Source organism: Geotrypetes seraphini, chromosome 1 (assembly GCF_902459505.1).
Source record: "Geotrypetes seraphini chromosome 1, aGeoSer1.1, whole genome shotgun sequence".
In the NCBI taxonomy this organism is placed as follows: Eukaryota; Metazoa; Chordata; class Amphibia; order Gymnophiona; family Dermophiidae; genus Geotrypetes; species Geotrypetes seraphini.
The window spans coordinates 305,668,163-305,692,652 of NC_047084.1; the positions used below are offsets into that span (position 1 = coordinate 305,668,163).

The 24,490-nt window shown below is 43.8% G+C and overlaps 1 protein-coding gene across 1 annotated transcript in view; it reads right to left on the reverse strand.

The window, feature by feature from the left end:
* SEMA4F (ssemaphorin 4F) overlaps positions 1–24,490 on the reverse strand; it is a 204,129-nt gene that overhangs the window by 26,475 nt on the left and 153,164 nt on the right. Inside the window, exon 6 of the mRNA XM_033955328.1 lies at positions 4,439–4,558. Within this exon, the coding sequence (XP_033811219.1) occupies positions 4,439–4,558 (120 nt within the window). The remainder of the gene's footprint in view (positions 1–4,438; positions 4,559–24,490) is intronic.

The following is a 24,490-nucleotide window of genomic DNA, read 5'->3' on the forward strand; positions in this document are numbered from 1 at the left end:
AGAAAGATAAAAATCACCAGATAATAAAAAGGTAAGGTTTTTTCATTTTTAGTTTAGTAAGGGCGGCAATGGGATTTGATATTTCACCTTTCTGCAGGACAACTGAATTGAAATGTATCAGTTTTGAGAATTTACATCTGCTATATATATATTGCACTAAGCAGGAGGAAATGTGAGGGGTGCTTTATGTGATTAATCATGCAATTCAAAATTTTAATCAATGTACAGCCCTAGTAAATTATATTCCCCTCATCTCTTGCTGGATCCTCTCGAGGTTGCAAGCTACATGATTGTAAAGCCTTTCCCTCCCTCCTCGCCACACTTTAATCTACTACTATCTCTGTCCTACCAATTACTGCAGTTCAGTCTTCCTTCTCTTGCTCCTCTCTACATAACTATCAGTTTTCATAAAAACTCTGTAAACCCATAGGTGCATCACGATATGCGGTATATCAAAACTAAATAAAAGCTTGAAATTATAGAGATCTTTGTGGGTGAAGCTGGGGGGCCTGAGAGGCAGCTGGTTGATGGGCTTTCACTGGCAGAAGATGGAACGCAGAGGAAGAGGATCTGGGGCTTAGCGGAGCTAAGGATTGGTGACTGAATTTATTTGACCGATGCTTGAATAAGACACTATTTCTCTGGTTATTCAAGCACCATGCCTTCTCCTGCTCGGGCTGTTGATTTATGATGACAATTCTCACTAAAGTTTGTTACCTAGAGATTTATTTCTATTGTATTGTTGGGGAAGAGTATGTCGGGGTGGGGGGTGAGATTGGATCATATGCTGGTGAGGGGATAGAGGAAGTATATACTGTATATATATATTAGAGGGGAAACTCTATGAGTGTACTTGTTTGGAGGGCGAAAATGTGATTGTGTTCAAAATCTGTTGAGAAGAGGATGGTCAGGCTGTGTCACTGGCATCCTATGATGGGAACTTCCCTTTTGATTTGTGGGAACTAGTTGTAAGTCTCATGGAAGGTTTGAAATGGAAGACAGACAGGAAGGGGTAGTGAGTAGAAGGGGGGAATTTGATAATGAGGGTGAGGGGCTTAATTTTGTGCCCTATAACGTATGGAATCTCAACTCCCCATATAAGTGGAAAGCACTTTGTAGAGACTTTACTTGAATGAGAGCCTCTGTGTCCTTTATACAAGAGACACACATCTTTCGAAGGCCCATGAGAGATGTGTAAGGTATCCTACATTTTCTGTCACATACTGGGCATTAACTGGAGGATCCTCCAAGAAGAGGGAATAAAATATCCACTTTTGTTTGCAAAGGGAGCGAGTATAGAGGGTGGGGAGAGACCTGCAAGGTTGCTTTTTTGCTGGTGATAGGAATGATAAAAGGGGATAAGGTACACCTTCGTAAACATGTCCCAAATGATACAGCAGGGGTTTTTTTAAGGAATGCTTACCACTGATTTTGCAACTAAAGAAAGGTCCTTGATTGTTGAGGGGTGGAGGGTAAGAAGGATTGAGTACACCAGGAAAGATAGGAGGGTTTCCATGTATTCATCGAGACCTTAAATATGGCTGATGTGTGGCACTGACTCCACCCATTGTCCACCATTCTTACGCATTGACAATATTCTCATAGAAAAATAGCTTTTATCCAGGATGCAGGACTCTCGAATTCATAACCTGGACAGATCATGGCCCACTGTGGGTAGAGTTGGTGGGGAGTGGGGAGGATAGGAGTAAGAAATATTGGAGGTTCAATGATAGCCTTCTAGATGATCCAAAGGTTGTGCGGCAAATTCAGTCCCATTTGAAAGAGTACTTGTGAATGAATGTGGGAAGGAAAGAAAAGCAACACTATAGGCTGTATGAGAGGGCCTGAAAGTCACAATGAGAGTGTCTTTCTGCAAAACAGAAATGGAGGAAAGATATTATGTGACTGGTACAGCTGCTTAGTCAGTTGGAAAAGGTTCATAAGCAATACCCAGGGAGAAGAGACTTATAGTCCCATCTAGAGGAGGTGTGAAAGCAATTGAGGGATTATGAGAGGACCTAGAATTTAAGCTTAGGTTTTTGTGCCATAGGTACTTTGAGTTTAAGAAGGCCAGCAGGTTGGTAGCTCATAGATTTAAAAATAGGCAAACACAAAATAATATACTTTATGTTTGGGCAGCTGATGGAAGGGAATTGCATAGTACCCAGAATAGCAGGGGACAGTCCATAGAGTATTATAAAATACTGTACTATACTTCCCTAAGGGATGGGTAGACAAGAGAGAGACTGATGCCTACTTGGCCTCATCAACTATGAGGAAGATTTTGGATGTAAACACCTTTTGCTTAGACAAACCTATTATGGTAATTAAAATTCAGCAAGCACTGCACACAATGAAGCCTGGAAAATCACCGGGCTTGAATGGTTTTATAATAAAGTTCCAAAAGTTATTCCATGACATGTTCATCCCACCTATACTACATCTTTTTAACTCATTAGAGGAAGGAACAAACTACCATACTTTATGAGACTGGCAGGGGTGACAGTTCTCTCAAAGGAATGGAAAGATCCAGACACAATGGGTGTTGGGTTGCATATGGAAAATGAACCAAAACGCAACTGTGCAGGTCCAGGTGGGCCATTTTGGTTATCACCTGCCATTGTTTATAATGTTGCTGTACACCAGGGGTGTCAAACTCAAATCACATAAGGGCTGAAATCTAAAACACAGGCTAAGTCGTGGGCCGGATATTTTATTAAGATACTTACTCCCTCCTTTGCTGACGCACAGTGTGGGACGCTCACAGGACTTCTGTGAGCATCAGATCAATCACGTTGCTGGCGCCAAAACCCAAGCTGCATGCCAGCAAAGGTTAGTCTTAGTAGAAGTATAGGGATACAACCTCTCCAACCCCACACCGGCTACAAAATAAATAAAAAAGACTTTTCCTCTCTTTTAGGTCCTGGTTCACGCTTTCTGTCTAACACCAGCTCTGGCAGGATACACATTTCAAATTTGACATATTGTAATCACAAAACAGAAAATAAAATTATTTTTTCTACCTTTTGTTGGCTGGTCATTTTGCTTTTAGTCCCAGTTTCTCTTTCTGATTTTGTCTATCTTCTAATTCTCTTTCCAGTATCTGCTGTCCATTTTTTTCTCCTCTTCTCTCTTGCTCCATTCCTTGTCTCCAACATTTTGATTTTTCCCTTTCAACTTTTCTCCTTTTTTCTTTTCTACCTCTGTCCACTCAAATCTCACCCTCTTTCTCATCCTTCTCTTTTTTAAATTTTCAGCTACCTATCAATTTTCCATCTTCTCTTATTCTGTAGCTCTCCCATTTCCCATCCCACTCCTTTCCCAGCCTCTTATTTCCTTCTATCTCTTCTCTTGGTCCAACATTTTGCTCCCTCTCTTTTCTGTTGTTGTTCTTCCCTCCTCCCTTGATGCTGAACAATGAAATGGAAGGAAAAAGAAAAAAAAGAGATGGTGCATCTCTCTCTCTCTCCCTTCCACCCCCAGGCCTAACATTTCTCCCTCCCTTTCATCTCCAGATCCAACTTCTCTCCCTTTCTCTTCCCAATTGTCCCCCCATCTTATCTCTCCCCCTGTCTACCTACATCCCTCCCTTCCCCCAGGTCCACCATTTCTCCCTCTCTCTTCCCAACGGTTCTCCCTTCAAGTATATTTTTCCCTCTTCCTCCACACTACCCCAGGTCCAACCTCTCTCCCTTTATCTTGCTCTCCTCACAGCCCAGCTTGCCTTTCCTTCAAGCACCAGTCCCTCTCTCCTCATAGCCCAGCCTGTCTTCCCTCCAGCGCCGGTACCTCTCTCCTCACAGCTTGGCGTGTCTTTCCCTCCGGCGCTGGTCCAATGTTGTCGCCAAATCCGCCAGCCTCAGTGATTCGGCAGTGTTGTACATGGCTCCCCCTCCTGCTTTTTGCCTGCCGCCGCCTGTCTTCAATGACGTGCAATTTCCTATTTCCGCCCAGGTGGACCATGGCAGACGGAAGGCAGGAGGGGGAGCCATGAACAACACTGCCAAAGCTAGCAGACTTTCCGGCGTGACTTCAATGTTGGACCAGTGCGGGAGGGAGGACACCGAGAAGGGGAAGTTTGGGAGCATTGCCACGGGCCACATAAAAAGGCCAAGCGGGCCGGATTTGCCTCGCGGGCCTTGTGTTTGACACATGTGCTGTACACACTAAAGATATGCAATGATTGTATTTCACTGTTGTATACACACAACAAAGCCTACTATAGATAAAGTGACAATACGTCCCATTTTGAACGCAGAGTTCCAACTTCAAGCATACTTTACCGAATCCAGTTGAGGCAAATTAAATTTCTCATCATACACCCAGCACATAGCCTATGAGAAGTTCTTTAGTGACTATATACACACTATATACTCCCCCTCAATATATTATGGCCATTTTCTACAGTGAATTACCCTTTAATAAAAGATATACAAACCATTGAGCCATGCAGCAGATGTATCAGTTCGGATACGCTCCTCTGGATTTCCTGTTGTTCTGGAGATGATGGGCTCTGTACCCAGGAAGTTACTCACAGTGGCTGCGTAAAGGATTCCATCTAGGGTAAAATCAGAGACATGGTATAAGGAGGCAAAAGACAAAGTAACACACAGAGCAAAACAGATATAAACTAATAAGCATCAAGAGCAAAACAGAAAGGATAAGAGAGGATTTTGTATCATCTAGCAACAAGAATTGCTCTGTTTTAGGAGCGGGGAACCATATATGAATGATGTACTGAATTTGCAAAGCTAAAATCCTTGGGGGGGAGGAGGGTTTGCATTAGTTTGTTCAGGAGGGAAAGAAGGACTCCTCTTGATTGTAATGACCCCTCCTCTTGAAACAGCTATTGCAGCCTCACAAGGATCTAGACCAGGGGTGCCCACACTTTTTGGGCTTGCGAGCTACTTTTAAAATGACCAAGTTAAAATGATCTACCAACAATAAAATTTTTAAAAAACACAACGCACACTGTACGCATAGAAAATGTTAATTATCATTCCTATTCCAGGGTTTTTCAAAGAGGTCAAAGCAGATGACTCTATGCACTATCACCTCAGTAACAACCATACAAAAATAGACAAATATACCCCCCTCCCTTTTTACTAAACCACGATAGCAGTTTTTAGAGCGCAGGGAGCTGCGCTGAATGCCCATCGCTGCTCTCGACGCTCATAGGCTCCCTGCGCTAAAAAACTCTATTACGGTTTAATAAAAGGGGACCTTAGTGTAAAATATAGACAGCAGATATAAATTCAGACACATTTTGATCACTAAATTTAAAATAAAATCATTTTTCCTACCTTGTCTGGTGATTTCATGAGTCTCTGGTTGCACTTTCTTCTTCTGACTGTGCATCCAATCTTTCTTCCCTTCTTTTAGCCTATATGCTTCCTCTCCTTCAGACCTCGTTCCCTCCCCCAACTTTTCCTTCCTCTCTCCCTGCCCTTTCTTTCTCTCTGCCTCCCTTTCTTTTTTTTCTGTTTCTCTTCTTTCCTTCTGTCTCCCTGCCTGCCCTTTTTCTTTCTTTCTCCCTGCCCTCCCCCAAGCCACTGCCACTGCCATTGCCATCGGGGACCAGGACCCAAACGCCACCAATAACAGGCCCCAAGCTCTCCCTGCTTTGGCCGACCAGCATTCCTCTCCCCGATGTCAATTCTGCCATCGGGGAGAGGAAGGCTGATTGGCCCAAGATCGTGATCGACCTATTGGGGGAAATGTTGCCGGGTCCTGCCTTCGCGGAAACAGAAAGTAGGGAGGACCCGGCAGCAAGAAGAGCAAATGCTTTACTAACCTGTCTTCCGCCTTAGCCCGTAGCGAACGCTTGCTTCAGGGCTCTCAACATGTGCGTGCCGGCTTCCCTTCTCCCCCCCCCCCCCCCCGGACATAACTTCCGGTTTTGGAGGGAAGAGAAGGGAAGCCGGCACGTACAAGTTAAAGCCACGGAGCATAAGTTCGCTACGGGCTGAAATCTCCAAGCCCGGTTTTTTTTGTTGTTTTTTTTTAATGTTCAGCAGCGGTGGCAGCAGCAGATGACAGCTGGGCGGAACCGCCCAGCTAAAAGGCCCTAGAGAGAACACTGGAGAGGAAGGCTGATCGGCCCGGTAGATCAGGACGGCAACACGAATCTATCACGGAGCCCGGGATGGGCTCCGCGATCGACTCGCGTTGCTTTCCTGAGCAACTGGTCGATCGCGATCGACGTGTTGGGCACCCCTGATCTAGACATTACAAATGCCATAAGCAGTCTTTGGTGGGAGATGAAACCAAGTTGCAAAGCAAAAGCTCTCACTGCAATGATCTGCTTGAGCATGTGTGTACAGTGGGAGCAGTGCAGTGACAAGCCATTTTCGAGGAGAAAGGTGGTCTTATTCTGGGCCAGATGAAGATGAGCCAGAGGCTGAATGAAGCCCGCAGGTTCCCCACCCCTTCACTACAGTATGGAGTGAGTGGTGGTTCTCATTTTCTAAAGGTAAGGAAAGAATAAAGTCTTCAGGTTTGGTCACTCCACAACAAATAGTCCCAGCTCTGAAATGACTGAAGACTCTCCTAAAACTCTGGCAGCTTGATTCTGAAGCCTATGCTTCAGTGAACACAAAGAAAGTGATGCAATTTGAAGAACCAGCTCCTCTCTCCATCAGAATGTTTGTTTCATTGCTATTTCAGTCAAGAGGCTGGTCCTTTCCTGTTGCTTAAGCTACTTGTTACATTTGCTGTGCTGGGATACTTTAAAACATATTATTCAAAACACCTCTAATCAACCTCTACCTTCATCTGCCACAAAATCTTTTGCTAAAATTTGAGCAGACTTGTAACGTAAAAATATGTTCAATCAAGGGTAAAAATAAATAAATAAAAATACATAACTGAAGAGCATAGATGAGCATGGAGCACAGACTATTAATCCGAAGGACAAAAAAAATAAGCATGCACATAAAACGCACTGAGTGTGCTGTAAAAGTTTTCAGATCCTTGGACATAATTCAAAGCTTTTCTATCTAAAAACTAGAATCCAATATACATTAAAGTGGGGTGCTTGTTTCATTGATCTACATAATATTCTGTACACTTTTAATGAGAGACAAATGATAGAATATTCATAAATTATTAAGAGTAAGAATCCATAATACTGAGTGTACTGGGTGGAAGCCCCCTTTTGCAGCAACAATAGCCATAAGTCATATAGGACAAATTTCTACTAACATTGCATAGTGGGACGGTGCATTTGCCCTTTCTTCTCGGCAGAACAGCTCAGACTCTTTCAGGTTGGCTGATGTCAGTCTGTGGACCACAGCCTTCAAAGCTTGTATTTGGGTCTAGGTTTTCAATGGGCCACCTGAGAAGATTCACTTTTTGGCTAAGCCTCGTTTCATTGTGGCCTTTCCTTGAGATCATTGTCTTAATCAGAGGTTCTCAACTCAGTCCTCGGGGCACACCCAGCCAGTCAGGTTTTCAGGATATCCCACAATGAATATGCATGAGATAGGTATGAATATAATGGAGGTGGTGCATATAAATGTGTATCATTCATATTCATTATAGGTAACCTGACTGGCGAAGCATGCTCTGAAGATTGAGTTAAAAATGGCAGTATATCAAGTCCCATCTCTTTCCCTTAGTAAAAGGATGGCTCAACTGAAGCAGCGTGTCATCCTTTCAAAATCTTTTTAAGGATTAGAAACAGAAAATAGTCAGATGGAGCAAGATCTGGTTGAGTAGGATGGATGATCTATGCACTGAAACCCCAACTGCATCAAAACATCCATCGTTTTGCCAGCCTTGTGAGCTGTTGCATTGCCTTGCAAAAAGAGAACTCCTTTCCACAGTTTCCCTCTCCTTTTTTTCTTTCAATATCTCCTTTAATCGGCACAGCAAGTCACAGTGGCATCCTACATAAACTGTTTGCCCCCTTGGAAAATAGTCAGTATTTACCACATTTTCCTAATCCCAAAACACTATGGCCATGATCTTTCCTGCTGACTTTTGAGACTTGAATTTCCTTGGCCATGGAGAACCTGAGTGTCACCATTGTATGGACTGTTGTTTTGTCTCAGAATCATAGTGGCGTAACCATTTTTCATCAACAGTAACTAATCTTTACAAAAAGTTGGCACAAGCTTGCTGAAGATACTGCAAAATCAACTTGGAAGTGTCTACTTCAGGGGTGCCCAAATGGTTGATCACAATTGACCAGTAGATCGCAAAGGCAACGTGAGTCGATCGCATTGCCTTTGCAATCTTTTTCTTCCTGCCTCCCCGAGCCAGACCAGGCGCGTACAAGCACTGGACCCACAAGCCTTCAACTCCAGCGTCAATTCTGACATCGGAGAGGAAGTTCTGGGCCAGCCAATCGCTGGGGGAGCGGTGGGGGAGGGCTTGTGGCCCGGCGCTAGTATATGTCAGGCCTGGCTCGGGGAGGCAGGGAGAAATCGACTTGGTGGCTGGGGGGGCAGGGAGAAAGAATCGGGGAAGTGGAGAAATTGGCGCAATGGCTTGGGGGGGCAGGGGGAGAGAGAAAGAAAGACAGGCAGGCAGGAGGAGAGAGAAAGAAAGACAGAAATAAAGAGGGGGGCAGGGGAAGAGAGAAAAAAAGATGGGAAGGGGAGAGAGAAAGAAAAACAGAAATAAAGAAGGGGCAGGGAGAGAGAGAAAGACAGAAATGAAGAGGGGGCAGTGGGAGAGAGAAAGACAGAAATAAAGAGGGGGCGGGGGAGAGAGAAAGAAAGAAATATTGGATTTACAGAAGAAGGAAGTGCAACCAGAGACTCATGAAATCACCACACAAAAAGGTAGGAAAAATGATTTTATTTTCAATTTAGTGATCAAAATGTGTCTGTTTTGAGAATTTATATCTGCTGTCTATATTTTGCACTATGGCCCCCTTTTACTAAACCGTGATAGTGGTTTTTAGCGCAGGGAGCCAATGAGCGTCGGGAGCTGTGAGGGGCACATTCAGCGCAGCTCCCTGCGCTAAAAACCGCTATCACAGTTTAGTAAAAGGGGAGGGGGTTTATTTGTCTATTTTTTTATAGTTGTTACCGAGGTGGCATTGCATATTTTAAAGTCATCTGTCTTGACCTCTGAAAACCCCCCCGAATACAAATGATAATTAACATTTTCTCTGCGTAGAATGTGCTTTGTGTTTTTTAAAATTTTATTGTTGATAGATCATTTTGACTTGGTCATTTTAAAAGTAGCTCACAAGCCAAAAAAGTGTGGGCACTCCTGATCTACTCGATGTTATTTCTCATCAGCATTCAAACATTTGTCTGACAGCTTCTGCATACCCAACAGGTTCCCTGGATTTCTATAAAGTCTTAAAAATTGTTTTAGTCAATATTTGCCAATTTGCCAAAATCAGGTCATGGACATGGTCAACAGTTTCAGGAGTTGACACCGTCTGAAGCCTCCCTTAACCTTGCTGCATCTTTGGTCTTGAAATTTCTACGCTGAAAGTTTGCACACCACTTCTTCACTGTGGAGTATAATGGGCATTTGTCACTCAATGTTTGCATCATGTATTCATGGATTTCCTTTGGAGTTTTTTCTGCAGGAACAGGAACTTCATGATGACTCGGAGTTCCACACTTGAAAATTCCATACTTTTTGTTGGCATGGTTCAATCAATGATCTGAAATAATGTCAAAATATAGAATCATGTGATTCTGCAAACTGGCACTTTGGAAAATAAAACACTCTTTTCAGCTACAGTGGCAAAAATAATGCTCAGAATTTAGGAAGTTGGTTTGGCTGAGAAATTTTCAGCACCCCCCAAAATCCTCAGACTGTAGAACTGAAAAAGGACCTTGAAGGTTCAAAGTAGAGAATGACACGGTGGCGGTTTACCCGCGGCCACCGCATTTTAGCCACGGGTCACCCGCCGAAAACGGGGAAGAAAACTAGCAGTCGCTGCGGCGACGGGGACAAGGCCATTCACCGCCCGCGGGGCGGTGAATGGTCTTGTTCCCCGCAGTGAGGCATGAAGGATCGCGCGGTCCCCGCAGCTCACACCCGCCTGCCCAATCGATTCTAGTGTTTAGCCAGCTCTCTCCCTTCTCCTCACCTTAGTTTGTAGAATTTCTTTTTCGGCGACCCGCACGCTATCAGAGAGCCGCGCACCCGCTGCTGCTCAGTTTCGAATCGATCTTCTGCTCTGACGCAACCGGAAACAGGAAGTTGCAGCAGAGCAGAAGATTGAACACTGAGCAGCCGCGCGTGCGCGGCTCTTTGGGAAAGCGTGCAGGTCGCCGAAAAAGAAAACCTATAAACTAAGGTGAGGAGAAGGGAGAGAGCTGGCTAAACACTAGGATCGATTGGGCAGGCAGGTAGTGGCTGCGGGGACCGTGCGATCGCTAGTGTTCCCGGCTCAAATTGGAAGGAGGGAGTGAAAGGGAAAAGGATTCTGGGCCAAGGGGATGAAGTCGGAAAGAAAAACCCACAGCAGGAAAGAAAGGGAAGGACTGGCAGGTGAGCCAGATGCTAGAAGCAGGGGGGGGGGGAAGAAAGAGGGAAAAAAGCTAGATGGGGTTGAAAAGAAGAGACACACTGGTATGGAAGAGGAAGATAGGGTAATAGAACAGATAGGGGAATAGAACAGACATTGAAGGAGGGTGGAGAGGAACAGACCCCCAAGGGAAATGTGGAAGACAGAGTGGGAAGAAGACAGATGCCAGACTATGCGGGAGCGGAGGGAAGAAGATGGGTGCTAGACCAATTGGGGGGGGGGTTAAGGGAGAGGCACAGTAACAGCAAATGGAAGACGCAGAGAGAAGACACACAGTGGATGGAAGGAATTCAATGAGAAGATGTGGAAAGCAGAAACCAGACAACAAAGGTAGAAAAAAAATTATATTTATTTATTTATTTTTTGCTTTAGGATAAAATAGTATATTAGTTGTGCTGATAAAAATTTATAAACAAAGCCCTGCCAGCTGAACATCTCTTTCTCTAGTTCAGCAGCAGGAACTTTGATTTATAAGAAAGGAATAAGCTAAATATTACAGTACTAAGGCTTATATGGATGCAGCGGGGACGGGGACGGGGCGGTGAATGGGATGGCAGTGGCGGTGACGGGGCGGTGAAAGGGATGGCGGTGACGGTGACGGGGCGGTGAAGGGAACGGCGGTGACGGGGCGGTGCAGAGGATGGTGGGCCAGTGACGGGGCGGTGACGGGGACAGATTTTTTCCCCGTGTCATTCTCTAGTTCAAAGAAGCAAAGATTTCGAGCTTGTCCTGTAACAGTGTCACAGTTATTTTCCAAGAAAGTAGTCCTTTCCTTCAATTCATCTACTCTTCAAATGAAGAGCTGTGCTGTAAGGGAGGTCACTTCTGCTTTTTAACATTTTGGGTTGCCTGGCACCATTATTCTGTCATTAGGATCTTCAGAACTGGCAGCTCTTTCATGGCCATGCAAAGAGAGGTTTTAAATTTCCCTACCATCAGCCAGATTGCGTTGATGGAAGACAAGCACGTCTGGACCTTCCGACACCACTGTGCGTGTCATGTCACTTTTATTTTGCCAATTTACCATGGCAGCGACTTATCTTTTGAAATAAATATCTGGAAGAAACAGCAATATTACTTGCAAGGTTTAGTGATTTTCTTGGCCTGTTCCATGGAAAGCAGGTCTCTTGTACATTTATCTGGCAGCAAATTTTCTAGCACTCCTTCCCCCCAGCTTGCATTGTTAAGGAAACGACTGCACTGGAACACTTCAAAGAATCAGAGGCCAAGAAACCACAAGATGCATCACTTACTCAGAAAGACTGTCACATTGCTTTGAAGCAAGTCAAATGATTAACATTAAACCAGAAAGGGCTGTGCTACTGGCAGTGTGCAGGGTCAGAACATTTGCAACCACAGGCTTGCTAACCACACCTGCTTTACCAGACACCAACTTGTGATAAAGTAGCAACAATACTAAAAGCACATTTATCCCCAACACCGTCTGTTGTCATCTAGAGAATTCCGTTAAAGAGAACGTTAATAAGATGTATGTGGTTGAGCTAAGGCACATAGGTCTAAACATTGCAGTTTCAGTGGTTTTCTAAGTGACATGTTGAGAGAACAGCCGTTCTTTGAAGAATTGCACAGTCCCATCTGTAACCAGCAACTAGCTAAGCCCTAGAGTTCTTACCCATCTGCAAAAAGAGGCTATCGCCACAGACGCTGCCATTGTACACTGAATAAAATTTACGTTGGAGCAACCAAGCTGCGTCCAATACGTTTTTAATGAGGAAAACATTCACCTTTGTAAACAGTGCAGTAGTAAAACATTTCACCCCAATTATATCAGAGCAAGCTTCCAATTATTTCAAATCCTGCATATGGTTTGGAAACCAAACCAGATTCTAAGGACACAGAATGCCTGCAGAGCACATGGTAAAACTTGAAAAGGAAAGGGGGTAGCACAAGTTCTCAAGCTGTACGATCAAGTAAAACAGACTGTATTATGTTAAGAGGCCAAAATGCTTCAAAGACAGCTGAGTTACATGATCATAAATGTACGCGAGGATTTGTGAGGGCTTACTGGAAACTGATTTAGATTTAGAATCTTAAATTAGTTTCTCTCTTCATTTGGTCCTTTCAAATTATGAGTTATCTTTATATAACCTCCATGACTAAAATGGATAGACTGTTAAAACTGGTTTTAAGCTAGGACTTAAATATTAACTATTGTTCTGACATAGAGAAGTTATACTATAGATGCTCTCATTTAAAGACGTACCTATTTAATGAACGCGCAGACTTACAACCAGCTCTCCACCCAGTTGTGTTTTTTGTCAGAGGGTTGGCTTCTAAGTCAGCCACTGGCAGCATGTAAGAACTGCTGCTGGCAACCAGAGGAGAAATGCATGTAAGAAGAGGGGCTGCATGGGCTGAGGGGGGTTGGCAAGGGAGGGAAACAGAGATGCTGCATAGACTGAAGGAGTTGGCAAGGAAGGGAAAGAGGCTGAATGGGCTGGGAGGGCTTGTTCCCATAGTCAGTCAGTATGCACTATACTAGCGTTTGCAATCTCCAAGATTACATAATTCAATCTATAAATTTGTACTTTATTATGCACCTCATAGTACAAGATGTCGGCGAAAAGGAACGGCATGATTTCACCAGGAATATGCGCCGAAGAAACAAAGGAAGGCTATTGATCTTGAGATGAAAATGAAGAACATTAATGTATGCAGAGCCAAATACAGTGTAATGTATATTAGTGCCGATTTCTTCTACTGTATTCTGTTTATTACAGTATACAGTACACTACTGTATAAACATTTATAAATACAGTACAGTATAAAGTACTAAAAATGTTATAAATGGCTCAAAAGGGTGGCTCCTCATTTGATGACCTCATCATTGGAATGGAACTTAAGTTAAGGGAGGAGTTTCTGTATTCATTTAAAGACATCAGCATAAAAGCCTTTTGAAAGAAACTGCTTTACCCAATCAGAATTCAACGTGTCTGTGTCAATCAACAATAATTTCTTCAATATTTCTGATACAACAGATCTTATTTCACCAATAGATATATTCTGATCTGAAGAAGGGTTACCTGCGAAAGCTCAACATAAAATGCATTAGTCTAATTTAAAAAAAGATTATTACCTTATTTCCTTTGTTTTTTGTTTTATTTCTTTAATATTACCAATACAGCCTATGAGAGCACAAAAAGCTCCTTATGCTTTACACCCAAAATTTATACTTGCTGCAGAAGGTACCCTTGAGTCAATAAAATGAGAGAATTGTTATTGATTATATATACATAGTAGACAAGGTTCTCACAAGTACCCACACCCTGCACCTGTTATAAATCAATTCCCTACTGCGCTTCGTGAAACCCGATTTTGCTCCGCCCTATGAACAACTATTTTGGAGTGCTTTGAATCTCCCGGGCTTATCATCATGTGGTCTGTTTATGTCCGACGCATAAACGTTCTGAAGTTAAAATTATTGGAGGCGTTTCTCTAGGTCTAGCACCATTTTCAACTTTGCCTGATTATTTTTCGGCTGGTTTTTGAGAGCTTACAGCGACAGCATAGCTGGTTCCTGAGGAAAGGGGGTTTTCCCTCGAAACGGAGCCCCGTTAGACGAGCTTAATTCTTGCTGGCTATATCTCTACTCCAGATTTCTGCGGAGAAGCCAAGTACCTCAATTAGTCTGTTCAGCTCATGACTGTGCCGGCTTGGCTGATTTTGGACGCTCCTGTACCCTTGGATGAGGGGCAGAGACAGCCTAACAAACTTATTTATTGATGAGATTATTTATATATTTTTTTTCACTTTTAGCACACTGGTTTGTGCACTTGTTTATTACGTTGAATTAACACACAGGTTAGAAACATAAAAACATAGAAAATGACGGCAGAAAAGGGCCACGGCCCACCAAGTCTGCCCACTCTAATGACCCACCCCCCAAATTTCTTCCATGAAGAGATCCCACATGCTTATCCCATTTTTTCTTAAAATCTGGCACGCTGCTGTCCTTGATTACCTGCAGTGGAAGATCATTCCAATGATCAACCACCCTTTCGGTGAAGAAATATTTCCTGGTGTCGCCATGAAGTTTCCCACCCCTGATTTTCAACGGATGCCCTCTTGTTGCCATGGGTCCTTTAAGAAAAAAAGATATCTTCTTCCACCTCGATACGGCCCATGTCATATTTGAACGTCTCAATCATGTCTCCCCTCTCTCTGCGCTTCTCGAGTGAGTATAGCTGCAACTTACCCAGCCGTTCCTCATACGGGAGATCCTTGAGTCCTGAGACCATCCTGGTGGCCATTCGCTGAACCGACTCAATTCTCAGCACATCTTTTTGGTGATGTGGCCTCCAGAATTGTACACAATATTCCAGATGAGGTCTCACCATGGATCTGTACAATGGCATTATGACTTCCGGCTTTCGGCTGACGAAACTTCTACGGATACAACCCATCATTTGTCTAGCCTTGGTTGAAGCTTTCTCCACTTGATTGGCCGTCTTCATGTCTTCACTAATGATTACCCCCAAGTCTCGTTCTGCTGTAGTTCTTGCTAAGCTCTGAATACAGACCACTTCACAGTTTGAAAAAACTAGCAGAGGTTTACTTATCTTTAGTGTTTGTAGTTGTTCAGTTTTCAATCATAGATTTCATTTACTGTGTGCTACCACAAACTACCGGAACCAGGACCAGAGCTGTTACCTGCTCTCGGAGCTGGAACTGGCCCTAAAACAGATGCTGAGAAAGTTTGATGAGCGAGTATACTGCATGCCAACTAAAGTACCATTTCTGTGGAACCCCTGTCCCAGCCTTCATATTGGTTTTGCTGGCCTATTTTCAAGAAGAACTTTCAGACAAAGGACTACTGAAAATACGTGAGCTTGGTTTTATTACAACAAACATTGCCCTTTGACTGCTTGTACTTCTGACCATGATTGCTCCCGACTACCCTCAAGCAAAGGTGAAAAATGGCACAGATGGTCAAAGAGGCTTCAAGAAGGATGACCAAAGGTGACTGTGTAATAAAGACTGGTGAGAGTCTTTCTTGCTGAACATGTCACTTCATATTTGACTACTGGCACCACTCTAGCCAAGCTGCTTATGGGAAGTTATCTCAAGACCTGCCTAAACTGACTTGACTCAGAAAATTGCAGTCAAAGAAAATAAATTATAATTGAGGCCAGAGGTTCTCAACCTAGTCTTCACGACACAACAAGCCAGGCTAGTTTTCAAGATATTCACAATGTATACACATGAATAAAATACATATGCGCGCAATGAAGGCAGTATATGCAAATGTAGTCATGCATATTCATTTTGGATAACATGAAAATCTGACTAGCAGAGTGTGTTCCAAGGACTGGGTTGAGAAGCCTGCTTTAGATATCGTCATCCTTATTTTCTTTCACTTCTCTAGATATTTGCATAGGGCCAGCATTAAAACATGGTGGGGCCCAGGGCAGAAATTTGCAAGGGGCCAAATGCCTGCCTTCAGCTCTGGGCAGGCCTGGAGTTCCTTCTAGCACGGAAAGGGTGGGGGTAACCAGGGTAAGTACCCCATTTGCACCCCACCTAACCCCAGCCCTGCATTTCCTCCAGAAACAATGGATATCAGTTATTGTGGTTATAAAACCCTATCTCCTATACAGTACAAACCAAAAAGATGAACAAGACTGAATTGCAGGGAACAGTAATGAAGACATTTGTTCACAAAATACACTACCTTAGAACTCCATTCATGGACAGCATCTTCTGCCATTATTCAAGTTATACCTACAATCTAGGTGTGCAGGATTGTGCTAAATTCCCTGCAGAAAATCACCTTTTCTTCACAGATTCAGCATGAATCACTTATGTACCACTGGAGTGATGGATGTGCAATAATGTCAACCAAAAGGTGAAAGGGTGTCATGAGAGTTCTGTAATATCTGAAGCCCTGCCTGTCCTCTTGGGTGATGTGCATGTGCTTCTTAATGGCAGTTTACTGGTTTATTGACGGACCTAACTTGCCGACCCTATGTACTAAATGGCCCACCACATATTTTCCGCGTGTTTGTACATTCTCCAATTCTGTCATGCAAATTACCTCATTAGTATTAAAAAAGGTCATTAATATTAAAATGAGCCCTCTGATTGATACCCTAACATTGTTAAGGCATCTAGCAGTGGCTGCAAAGGGCCCGAAATTACCAGCAGGTCTGCCCTATTTTTTCTTTTTTTTTAATGGCCACAGATGTGTGTGTGTTACCCAAGCACAATATCTGTACCCATCAAAAGAAAAAAAAAGTTGTGCCGAAGTGATGCAGTGCCACACCCCCACTCCGATGGTGGCCCCACCGCTGCCACATAGACTCTTCCACACTCTCACCAACTCCTCCTCCCCCACGAACATCGCAACCTCCTCAAGACACCCTTCCCCCCCATGCGAATATCACATCACTGAAGATTCTTGGCAGGAGGGATTCACACTCCCTCCTGCCACTGCCTCCCTCACAACCTCCCCCCCATGAACATCGCAACCAACCGAACACTATCCCCCCCCTCAAAAAAAGATTGTTGGCCGGAGGGAGGGATACCCACTCCCTCCTGCCTCCACCTACACCCCTGCCCCACACCCGATTTTGTAGAAGGAAGCAGAAGGGATGCCCACTTTCTCCTGTGCCAGGCACACCAGGGCTCTCTAAAACAACTCTCGTCCAGCACCCACAGGACCACAACTCTCTCACATACTTGGACCTTCCCCCCATAGATTTTTGTGAACCACCCCAATATACAGCAGTGTTCTCCCCAGGGCCTTTCAGCCGGGCGCTCCGCCCAGCTGATTTAGATGAGCGCCCGGCTGTAATCTCGATCGCAATCCTGCTGCTGCTGCCGCCTTCTGCTTAACATTAAAAAAAAAAAAAACCTTCTCACCGGCTTGGAGATTTACCGGGCTGACTCGGCACAGCCTGAATCGCAGGAGCCTGACATTTTTATTTTATTTAGTTTTTAACGCCAGCAAGCGACTTGAACCCATGCTCCCCGGCGGGGCTCTAACGTGCATGCCGCTTCCCTCCGCAACCGGAAGTCACGTCCCGAGGGGGGAAGAGAAGGGAAGTCGGCATGCACATGCCCCGGAGCATGGGTTCGCTATAGGAGACAGGTCAGCTTACAACTTGCTCTTGCTTGCTTCGGGTTTTTCTCGCTGTCGGGTCCTGCCTACTTTCTGTTTCCGTGAAGGCAGGACCCGGCAACGAGGAAGGCCCAAAGCAAGCAAGAGCAGCGAGTTGTAAGCTTCCCTCCGTTGCTGATTTATGGAAGTTAGGTCAGCGATGGAAGGAAGCTTACAACTTGCGTTAGTCCAGCCCTGCACAACATGCGGCCCAAAACAGATGTCACTGCCGATATGGCTCTCACTCCGCTCTCCTTTGAAGATTAGCTCAGGAGGCAAGATTTAGCCCGAGATCAGACGAACATTAAAGGGCATCTGAGCAGATTGAGGAGAACATGTCCTGTTTTTCCATGCCTAAAAATACCACCTTGTCTAATGCAGTGTTTTTCAACCGCTGTTCCGTGGCACACTAGTGTGCCGCGAGATGTTGCCTGGTGTGCCGCAGGGCCGCCATCAGGGCAGTACTACCAGTCCTGCATTCAGGGGCCCGGAGCTGACAGGGGGCCTGAGGCAGGGGCGCCAGTAGCTTGCCAAGGCAAAGTGAGTCGATCACCCAGGACTCACTTTGTCTTGGCGATCTAATCTATCGAGCCGATAAGTCTTCTTCTCCCCGACGTTAATTCTGCAGTCGGAGAGGAAGTTCGGGCCAGCCAATCGCTGCCTGGCTGGGTGGAACTTCCTCTCCGATTGCAGAATTGACGTCAGGGAGAGCATGCGTCGGCGTCGGCTTTGGGGCCTGTTATCCATTGGTGGGTCCTGTTCCCCGATGGCAGTGGCAGTGGCTTGGGGAACGGCAGGGAGAAAGAAAGAAAGGGGGCAGGCAGGGAAACAGAAGGAAAGAAGAGAAACAGAAAAAAAGAAAGAAAGGTCAGGGAGAGAGGAAGAAAAAGTTGGAGGAGGGAATGAGGTGTGGAGGAGAGAAAGCATACAGGCTGATAGAAGGGAAGAAAGATTGGATGCACAGTCAGAAGAAGAAAGTGCAACCAGAAATCACCAGACAAGGTAGGAAAAATGATTTTATTTTAAATTTAGCAAAGTGGAGGCAGTATTACCACAGTTTTCAAAGGAATTTGCCCAAATAACTTAATAGTTAACTGGGTAAATTCCCAGAGATGAAAACTTCCCTGCACTTACTATGCACAGTTCTGAATTTATATCTGCTGTCTATATTTTACAATATGATCACCTTTTACTAAACCGCAATAGTGGTTTTTAGCGCAGGGAGCCTATGAGCGTCAAGAGCAGCGCTGGGCATTCAGCGCAGCTCCCTGCGCTAAAAACTGCTATTGTGGTTAAATAAAAAGGATGGAGGGTATATTTGTCTATTTTTGTATGCTATAAAAACCAAATACAGAGAGAGACTGAGAGCTGTTGACGAAGAGCTACGTGTGTGTCTTTCTTCGATTCCAGCCAGAATATCAGCTTTGTGTTCAGCCAAACAGGCCCAGGTTTCGCACTGAATAAAGTATTTTATAATTTTTCACTATTCTGTTTACTTAATATTTCTTAATAAAGTAATTATAAAATACTTTTTGTGTTTATTTGATTCCTATTCAAGAGAATTACTTTATATATAGTCAATATAGGCACAGAGTTAAATTTTTTAACATTTTCTAATGGTGGTGTGCCTCGTGATTTTTTTCATGAAACAAGTGTGCCTTTGCCCAAAAAAGGTTGAAAAACACTGGTCTAATGTAATCTCTGATCAGATCCTTAAGAGTGATGCAACTATGTATGCTGGACAGTCTCCTCCAGTAAACAGAGCTTTAAAGCCTGCAGCCATACAGAACCAGATGGTCAAAGGGCTCCAAAGTGTAGTAATAATAATAATAACTTTATTCTTATATACCGCCAACAATCTTGCGACTTCTAGGCGGTTTACAGCAAAGAATATTGCAATGTACATCTGATAGTAGTATTGCCAAGGGATCTGTCTCACAAGTTTCTGCTGCTGGCAGATGTAAACACAGCACAATAAATAGAGACTTGTGGCATTCTGTGTGGAAAGCTGATGCATAATGAATTTACTATTACCCATGTAATAATGCCAAAGCAGTCTGCTGGACCAGACTACAGTTTAGTGATATGGGGAATATGGAAGAATTATTCAGTGTTCAAGATCAACATGATCTCCTCACAGAAGAAAGACGGAGAGAAAGAGAGAGGCAGATACTGGAGAGGGGGGGAGAGAAGGGAAGGGGAGAGAGATGTCAGACCATGGGGTGGAGTGGCAAGGAAGGAAGGAAGGAAGGAAAGGAGAAGAGAGAGATGCCAGAGCATAGGGGAGGGGTGGAGACAAAAAATGGAGAGGGGTTGAAGCTGAAATAAATCATGTACAAAGGAGAGAAAGGGCACAGGATATAGAGTTTACTGAAGAGACATAGAAAGAGGGAATATACCATATGGAACAGAGAGAGAGCAGACACTGGATGGAAAAGGCAGAAAGGGTGGACAGTGGATGCAAGGGGCAGAGATAGGATGGACAGTAGATGGAAGGGGTAGAGAGAGGGGACAGATGTTGCCTGGAAGGGAGCGAGGACAAATGCTGAATAGAAAGAAGAGAGTGAAGAGAAGATGACTAAAGCAGAAACGACAAAAGGTAGAAAAAAAATATTTTTTTTGCTTTACGTAGAATCAAGTAGTATTGTAACTGTATTGATTAAAATTTATCAATAGGAAATGGAAATAAGGCAATTTTTGGGGAGACTAAACCCCTTTCCTCAGATCAGGACAGGATACCATAACAGCTGTTTACTGTACTGTCTTGAAGAAAGATTTGGCCTCTGAAAGCTAATTGAAAAATGGATTAGTCCAATAAAATGGTATTTTCATATTTCTCATTATTTGTTTTATTTCTATTTGTTAATTTGTAAAGTGGTGACTGTTATGTAGAAGTTTTTTTTCAAATTTACATCTACTGTCTTTATATTTTGCACAGTATTAGGGGATATGTGTCACTGTTTCTGTGGTGTTGCATTGTATGCAGAGTCTGGTTTCTTGGTTCAGTTTAACTTTGGACTACATATTTCTATTTTTAGTTTGTGATTATTCCATATTGGGCGAGGGTGTATCTGTGTTCTGTGTGTATGAAAAGGACATGGCTTTCTGTTAGCATCGACTACAGGATCAATTGATTGTGTAGGATCTGGTTTGTTTAGTTTTACAATTCGTGTGTTGGTGTTCTAGTGCTCACTGCAGTGTTTAAGATGCTGCCTTTTCCTAGATGCACCCTTATTGTGTGACTCATGGATTATTACTAAAAATATCTTTTTTTATATAGAGGAGGGGGTTGTTAAAAAAATGATTAGCACGGGCTGTCATATATACTAGGTACACCACTGGATTTAATGACCCTATTCTAACTTTACTGTTGACGTAGGTGTTGTCCCCCCCAACACATAGACACACACATTATAAAGAATTAAATTAAAGTTGTATTATCATCAAGCAGCTTTCAAATGACATTATAAGCAAATAAAAATAAAATATTTTTAATACATTGCTAATTATTACCTGCATCTTTACCTATACTGTTTTGCCCTAGCTTTTACTTTGCACTATAGCAAAATAAAAAAGAAGCAGATAAAGATTAATCACACAGGTGCCCTTCAAGGCTCAGTAACACCTCTCCATAAATTATGTGGAAGAGGTCTGGAAGTGGGGATAGCATCTATTTTATATCCTCAGTGAGACCTCAGGAAGGAACCTAGTGATCAAAACATTATTAGAGGTGTTGTACAGCCATTTCTTGTATGACTGGATGAGCTATATTTATATATTTTTTTTTAGTTGTTTAAATTCATGCAGAAATAAATGGTTAGATTGAACCTAATGACTTCATTAACGCATTTCCCTTTTTTAAACCTCTATACCATTTGAAAGAGGGTGAATATCTAATTATTCACTTCTAGAATTGGATACTTCTTAAATTTAGTAAAAATATTCTGGCACAAGTGTCAAACCTTAAAAAAGGAAGTCATATCGAGCATTGGAAAATAATAATAATTAACTAATAAAAATAGTATACATTCAATTTTCTCCACTACCAAATTGCCCCGCCCCGCCCGGCTACTTTTTCATGCCACCCGGCTGGAAAAAATTTCTGGGGAGAACACTGTACAGTATTTCCCAAGTGCCTTCCTTGCCCCTCCCTCTTACTTTACCTCCGACCCTCCCTCCCCAGCTTTCCTCCTCAGTATCTCATGTGAGTGAACACACCCTCCTGTGGTTCATACCCATAAAATTTGGAAACATTGTTTTGTGTATGAATAATTACCATGTTTACATTATTTTTTTAAAAATGAAGTCAAATGACACTTGTGTATGTGCATGTGCGAGAGAGAAAGAGCGCTAATCAGTGCTGTCTGGGATGACTTTCACTTTTGCAATTGCTTCATTATTTGTTATTTATCTATCTACAACCACCACACAGCTTGGTGTCTGTGCATGGCCGTTTGGAGGAGGATGGGCAGGGGAGGGCTTCAATGGCTGGGAGGGTGTAGATGGGCTGGAGTAAGTCTTAACAGAGATTTCGGCAGTTGGAACCCAAGCACAGTACCGGGTAAAGCTTTGGATTCTCGCCCAGAAATAGCTAAGAAGAAAAAAAAAAAAAAATTAAATTCAATCAGGTTGGGCAGACTGGATGGACCATTCGGGTCTTTATCTGCCGTCATCTACTATGTTACTATGTTCCCATTTTATTACTCCGAACCCAGTGTGTTTTAAAGGATATGAGATGGAGAAGAGGGGGAAGGGAAGTCACAGAAAATCTTACACAACACTATTTAAAGCATTGTAATAGTGACATTGTTTTTATTTACACCCATTTAGTGTAGTTTTCTTCAATAAAAGCTACAAGGCCAAAATGTAAGGAACGGTTTCTATCTTATTTTGCCTCTACTAGCCCTACCTGCGTACGTTCCGATTCAGCAGGAACTTGTCTAACTTCATCTTGAATCCCTGGAGGGTGTTTTCCCCTATGACAGACTCCGGAAAAGCGTTCCAGTTTTCTACTACTCTCTGAGTGAAGAAGAACTTCCTTACGTTTGTACAGAATCTATCCCCTTTCAACTTTAGAGAGTGCCCTCTCATTCTCCCTACCTTGGAGAGGGTGAACAACCTGTCCTTATCTACTAAGTCTATCCCCTTCAGTACCTTGAATGTTTCGATCATGTCCCCTCTCAATCTCCTCTGTTCGAGGGAGAAGAGGCCCAGTTTCTCTAATCTTTCGCTGTACGGCAACTCCTCCAGCCCCTTAACCATCTTAGTCGCTCTTCTCTGGACCATTTCGAGTAGTACCTCTAGACCAGTGGTCTCAAACTCAAACCCTTTGTGGGGCCACATTTTGGATTTGTAGGTACTTGGAGGGCCGCAGAAAAAAATAGTTAATGTCTTATTAAAGAAATGACAATTTTGCATGAGGTTAAACTCTTTATAGTTTATAAAACTTTCCTTTAACAGTTTTACCTTATGCAAAATTGTCATTTCTTTAATAAGACATTAACTATTTTTTCTGCGACCCTCCAAGTACTCTATTTTTTCTGCAGCACTCACATTTAAAGTTTAATATCTTTTCTCTCTCAAAACTGGCACATTTCTATTACTAAATTGAAAATAAAATCATTTTCCTACCTTTGTTTGGTAATTTCATCAGTCTCTGGTTGCACTTTATTCTTCTGACTGTGCATCCAATGTTTCTTCTCTTCTTTCAGCCTGCTGTATGCTTCCTCTTCTCCAGACCACATTCCCTCCCCCAACTTTTTCTTTCTTTTTCTATGTCTGTCTTTCTCTGATTCCTTGTCCCATTTTTTGCTTTGTTTCTGGCTCCTTGTCCCCCCCCCTTCTTTCTTTTTTCCTTCTGGCTCCCTGTCCCCCCCCCTTCTTTCTTTTTTCCTTCTGGCTCCCTGCCCACCCCCTTCTTTCTTCCTTCCTGCTCTCCCCCATGCCACCACCGCCGCCGGGGAATAGGCTGCTGCTGCTGCCGCCATCGGGAACAGGCCGAGATCTCCACGGGGCCGACCAACTCTTGTCCTTTTACAATTCTAACGTCAGAAAGGACATTCCGGGCAGCCAGGCAGCGATTGGCTAGCCAGAACGTCCTCTCGACATCAGAATTGAGGTCGGGTGGCGAGAGAAGTAGGGAGCTTAAAGAGCATGGTGCCGGCGGTGAGAAGAGAAGGGAAGGGAAGCAGTTGGGCACCCCTGCTCTAGAGGAGCCGCGAGCCGCACTAGGAAGAACAGTGGAGGGTGACCAGCTGTGCGGACCGCCCCCCCCTTGGTACGCCACTGGAGCAGCAGCGTGTCTGGCTGGCTCATTCCATTCAAAGCCGCGGGTGGCGGCTCCTTGCGAAATCCGCGCCTGCGTCTGAAGCCTCTCTGATGTTGTGATGTCAGAGAGGCTTCCGATGCAGGAGTGGAGAGCGCAAGGAGCCGCCAACCCGCGGCTTTGAACGGAACGAACCGGCCAGACACGCTGCTGCTCCAAAAGGAAGGGAATGATCCAGTCCAGACCGCGGGCTGCAAAAAAAACTTGGAGAGCCACATGTGGCCCGCGGGCCGCATGTTTGAGACCGCTGCTCTAGACATTTGCTGCACAATGATACAGTGTTTCTCCAGCCCTCCCCTTTCAGAAAATAAATTAGTGACAGAAGATTGATTTAATTGGAATATTTCTCACCACCCCTCCCCCCCTCCCCGATGAGCCTCACTCACACACACATCAGCTCATCGTCTATGTACCACATGGCATGTGGCAGATACGACAGCAGCAGCAGCTGCTCTAGAAACCGGATGCTATCAGATGATCTTTGCAAGATGACTTTTTGCATAACCAAATAAATTTTAAATTCATTGTCCAGTTGGACGGG